Source organism: Juglans microcarpa x Juglans regia, chromosome 2D (genome assembly GCF_004785595.1).
Source record: "Juglans microcarpa x Juglans regia isolate MS1-56 chromosome 2D, Jm3101_v1.0, whole genome shotgun sequence".
NCBI classification, from domain to species: Eukaryota; Viridiplantae; Streptophyta; class Magnoliopsida; order Fagales; family Juglandaceae; genus Juglans; species Juglans microcarpa x Juglans regia.
This window is the reverse complement of record NC_054596.1, coordinates 32,620,551-32,626,041: the sequence shown is the minus strand read 5'-3', so window position 1 is coordinate 32,626,041 and position 5,491 is coordinate 32,620,551. Positions and strand designations below refer to the sequence as shown.

Below are 5,491 nucleotides of genomic sequence, written 5' to 3'. Positions count from 1 at the left end.
CAATTCAATTTTGATGGAAAATCCAAGAGCAGCTTGACATGATCATTTCACCAACAAAGATATTACTTGCTGATCTGGCTTTAGGCAGCCTATCCTCGACAACATAGTATGAAGGGAAAAGAAAAAGGAAGAAGAAAAGTAGAAAATCCAGAAATTTGGAAGTTGTCTGAAATAATATAATTTCCATATTTACGTTAAACTTCTATAATTTCCATATCCATTAACGGGACAGAGAAGGGAAACAACTTTCGGACCGACCAAGACCAGAACTCCGAACCCCATCAACTGGAGACAAATCGGTGCTCGAACTAGACCTAAGGGGTCCTGGGGAATCCAAGCTTCGCCGGAGAAGCCTGCCGATGGCGGAGATAGGGTGCTCACCTTCTTTGAGAGAAGTAGAGGATCTGAACTGCTTGTAGAAAGTGATGTGGCGGTTGAGAGCTTCTTCGGTGGAGATGCACATGTCGGATCTCAGAACCTCGTCTTTCACGGCCTCGACGCAGAGCCCGCATATCCACCGGCCTTGGTACCTTTCCCGGACGCGAAGAATGTATGCGGGGGTGCACTCTTCTGTGAACCCGCACGAGTCACATTTTACTGATAAAACATCCATGGGAGGAGGTATTTTTGAGGTGGTGTTGGCGGTAGAGTGAGTCTCAGAACCTTTGATTGCCATTAATGCTCAATGCTCAGGGTATGGCATTGAACCTTGTCTCTGTCTCTCAGAGAATACGAGTGTTTGTGATTGTTCGGACTTCGGAGAGAGAGAGAGAGAGAGAGAGAGAGAGAGAGAGCATAAAGATATCAGTTACGACGGTGGTGTGACTGGTGTCTATATCCTAGTAAAGATGTTACCATATATGGCGTAGTGAGGGAAATTTTTGCTTCATGGAAGTTTTCGGTGGCTATGCCGCTATCCACCCAAAAGTCTATTGTAAATTGAGATTTTTATTTTTATTTTTTTATTTTTCTACGCAAAAGATAAATGATAATAGTGGTCGAGAATATTGATTTTCATAATAATTTGATATTTATCTTATCTCATCTTGATATATATATATATATATTTTTAAATAGGGATCTATACTTCGTATTGAATGAGAATAGTAACGATATAGTGCATGTTTGAAATTGTGATGAAAAATATAGTTTATAACTTTAAGGCTTATAACTTATAGTTTAAATAATAAGTTATACTATTAAAATGTTATTTACTGTTTGATAACTATAAGTTTAAAATACTTTCAAATATGCTACATTCGTTTGAAAACAAATTAAAAAAGCATTTTGTGAGGTAAAAATGAAGATCATTTGATTTTTTAAAAATTATATGATCGTATCCTTAAGTTTGAAAGTTGTAATTATCTAAAGATTGTATGACAGGTTCTTTTTTTTTTTTTTTTTTTTTAAATTTGAACTACATTCCAGATTATTCTAAAAAAAATGTTTGAGGAAAAAATCAAAATTATTTTTTAGCTTATTTGAGATTAAAAAGTACTTTAATATGTAACAACCAAACAACCTAATTTTTTCTATTAAAGAGATTTTAAAGCTATTCAAGCATCTTTTAAGACTCCTAACTCAATCCCGAACAGGCCCTAGCTCTCAAAGTCCCTCTCCCTCGTTTTCTTGCTCCTTTCTCACGGTATTAGAGTGTTTGGCTAATGACAAGCTCTACCCTGTAGACTATTCTTTTTAAAGCTCCTATGCAAGTTTGACCTCCTATGAAGTTTTTATCTACCGTTCAACTATATTTTGTTTCAAATCGATGCATTTAAAATATCTTTATTAGCTGTGATCTTTTTTTTATTGGATTTTCATCTGTCGTAAGCATTGTTTGAAGTCTCAAACCCATTTTTCGCATTGTAATTTTGGTCCCATATTTGATCACCAAAGACATATGTAGCCCATTATAGGCCAAATATTCTTTCGGCCTATTGTTAGCACTTTGTTAGGTTTAGCTCATTATTAACCTATTGTTGGCCACAATTCTAGATTTGATGTTTCAGATGCCAATCGCTTCATCACCAATACCACTTTCATAATCTCATTGGCGATAAATAAACGGGCATAACAACTACACTCAAATTTCAAACAAAATTCTCAACCTTGAATATGATGAAGGATGTTTGAGATAATATCAAATCAAATATCTTAACCTTGACTTGATATTATCGTGATTTGATTTTTATAATTATCAAATCAAGAGATTCGATTTTCATGAATATTAATATATTTACCTTATCTCATCTACATGTATTTTTCCTATAAATAAGGACATTTACTTTGTATTAAATCACAATTAAGAATGATAAAAATGTAGCCTCAAAGTTTTTCTCACTCCTTTCTTTTCTATCTCAATTTCTTTTTATATTTCATATTTTTTATCACTACAAGAAAAACAAGCATTTGTCGCTGGAAATGACTGGTCACAAATAAGCAGTTCTCTTATAATGTATAAGAAGAATGGGTGAGGTCCAATAGAAAAGTAATTATAATTACTACAACAATAATTACTAAAAAAAATTAAAAAAAAGGTGCCGTGTGAATGTTGAATGCTCTTGTCTAGTATTTTCTTGTCTAGTTGAGCACTGATAACGAATGAAGGCCATTGAGTAAGCAGTATGGAATATTACAAATAAACTTGGGTTTGCCTCTTGTGATGGGGTTGCAACACTTATGGTGCGCTTTTGTGTAGATAAGTTGCTGTGGAGAATCTGTTGAAGAACTTATTTTCTTTGCCATAGATAAAGAATTACATTAATTTTAGTTTTCAAGGAAAGCTAGAAGATAAATATGTAGCTTGGATTGGATTGATTTGAGCTTGGGAGGCTCCCTTGCATGCTTTGCACATTGCTGTACCATGTAAGGCGTGAGGCTCATGCATTGATAGGAGAGCACTGTGGTGGGTCAAATCTTGGAAATATGAAATTGGAGAAATTAGTACTTTTTTTTTTTTTAAAGAAACTGATCTCATTAATCAGATAAAGCTTACATCGACTCTATGGTCCCAAACGACATAGAGCTAAAGGATTATTACATTTCCTTAGCTACAATAGACATGATACAAGATGGACACAGTTCAATATCATACAGATCCTTTAAACAATTGAGGGTAGTTTTTGCAAGTTGGTGAGCTGCCATGTTTGCCTCTCGATAGGCATGAGCTGCTATCCATTTGGCACATGAATCCAACACTTATCGAGCATCTCCAATTAGGCAACCTCCCAAACTCCAGTTCGAGTTGTGGCTATGCAACAAGTCCACAACTTGTTTTGAATCTCCCTCTAGGCAAATCTGTTGCAGGCTTAGCTCCTTTAAAAAAATTGCTGCTATTAGTATTCCATAAGTTTTAGCATCAAAAGGACTTCTTCTGAGGGACATGTTAGCACAAAGGGCACCAATGACTTGGCCTTGATGATCTCTGATTATCCAATTCTCCCCGCCCTAGTTTTTACATCCGCATCCCAATTGATCTTAAAACAATCCTCAGTTAGCTTTGACCACTTATGTACCACTGCTGAAGACTTGACACTGACTTCCCTTGAGTCTTTGAGTACCTCTTTGTGGGATAAGAGCTCTGCTTTGGTCTGTTGACATAACATTGTAGGGTGCTTGAAATCTTTGCCATGAAGAAACTCATTCCTCTTGGTCTAGATTCCTCTTAGTATAGCAACAACCTCCTAAAGTTCTATAGAGTCAAGAAGATCCACTAGAACTGACCAAATGTCAAAGAACATCTCACTGTAGAAAGTTGTCTTTTGCACTTTCTTGCAACCTTGATTCCATACATCCTAAGCAGCAACACAACCCCATAAGGTATAATAGATGCTTCAGTAACCTGTTTACAGATGAAACATGAATTGTCTTCACTATTTTCCTCCTTTTCAAGTTGGCTAAGGTTGAGAGAGCCTCACTATATGCTCTCCAGATGAACATCTTGGTAGCAGGAGCAATTTTCAGTTTCCAAAGGGTCTTCCACACCAGTTTATCCCAGGATCTTCTTGATGGCTCCCCTTCCAAATCCTTTTCCATTTCTCTGTGGAGGTGATAGCCACTCTTTACAGTGTATTGGCCCTTAGTAGTGAAATGCCATACCATCTTGTCATCTCTCCCACCAAGACTAATAGGTATTGCTTTGATGGCTTCAATCTCCTGTGGAGAGAATAGTTCATGTAGGAGGGGTTCCTTCCACAGTTTCGGGTTGGGGTCAATGAGGTCACTTACTGTCTCACACCAGCAGCCTGCAGCTTGAGGGGACAGAACCTTGTATAAGGGTATGGAGGGCATCCAGCTATTAGTCCAAATATTCATATTGCACCCATTTCCTACCCTCCACGAGTCATCTCTTTAGCAAATTCAACCTTGCATGAATGCCTCTCCAAGCAAAAGAAGGTCCTGACCCCAATTGTGCTTCTAACAACCCAACTTGATTGCAATATTTCTGCTTGAGGACCATAACAACCAGAGAGGATGGGTTCTGTTGAATTCTCCAACCTTGTTTTGAGAGAAGGCTAAGTTGAAACTCCTAAAGTCTCTAAAACGAAGGCCTCTACAGTCTTTGTTGTAACTAAGCTGTTTCCATCTGACCCACTGTATCTTGGAGGTGTCTTCATTATAGCCCCACCAGAATTTCCTGAGCAACTGGTTTAGTTTCCTTGTAATTGAAGCTGGTAACAGAAATATTCCCATAGCATAGGTGGGTATGGCTTGAAGTACTGTTTTGAGGATAATTTCTTTTGCTGCAGCAGATAAATGTTTTGTCTTCCAATTTGCCACTCAAGCCCAAGTTCTGCCAATAAGGGAGTGGAATGTAGCAATTTTAGCTCTACCCACAAAGGCAGGTAGCCCTAGGTACCTCTCAAAAGTTTCAGTTGACTTAACCCCTACCAATTGCAAAATCTGTTGCTGTGCCTCCTACAAAGTGTTCTTACTAAAGAAAACTGAGGATTTCTCTTTGTTCAGTGCCTGTCCCAATCCCTTTTCATATAGAGCAAGTATGTTGAGCACACAAGTGAGTTCCTTAGAGGTTGCTTGATAGAATAGGTGGCTGTCATCCACAAAAAAAGTGTTTCACTGTGAATGGGCCTCTCCCTATTGGTGCAAGTGTTATATCATCACACTGCTTGGCTTGATTCAGTAGTGATGTAAGAGGTTCAGCACAAAGGATGAATATGTAAGGGGACATGGGGTCCCCTTAAAGGAAAAAATTTCTGTTGAGGCTCCCCATTTACAAGTATTGAGTATGAAACTGAGCCGAGACAGTTCTTGATAAGATTGATCCAGTGCAAAGGGAAATCCATCTTAAGCATCGCTACTTCCACAAACCTCCATTCTACCCTATCGTAAGCCCTTATCTAATTTAAGGGCCATGAAACCTCTCATCCATTTCATTCTTGAAATCATGGAGTGGAGGACCTCATAGGCTACTAATGTATTGTCTGAAATGAACCTTCCAGGTACAAAGACACTTTGATTCAAAGAAATGAGA

At 37.8% G+C, this 5,491-nt stretch overlaps 1 protein-coding gene across 1 annotated transcript; it reads right to left on the bottom strand.

Annotated features, from left to right (window-relative positions):
- Positions 1-169: 169 nt before the first annotated feature.
- On the bottom strand, positions 170-842 carry LOC121248098. Its single transcript, XM_041146454.1, has one exon. It carries the CDS (start codon positions 674-676, stop codon positions 221-223), a length of 456 nt encoding a protein of 151 aa, XP_041002388.1. The 5' UTR covers positions 677-842; the 3' UTR covers positions 170-220.
- Between the last annotated feature and the right edge of the window lie 4,649 nt (positions 843-5,491).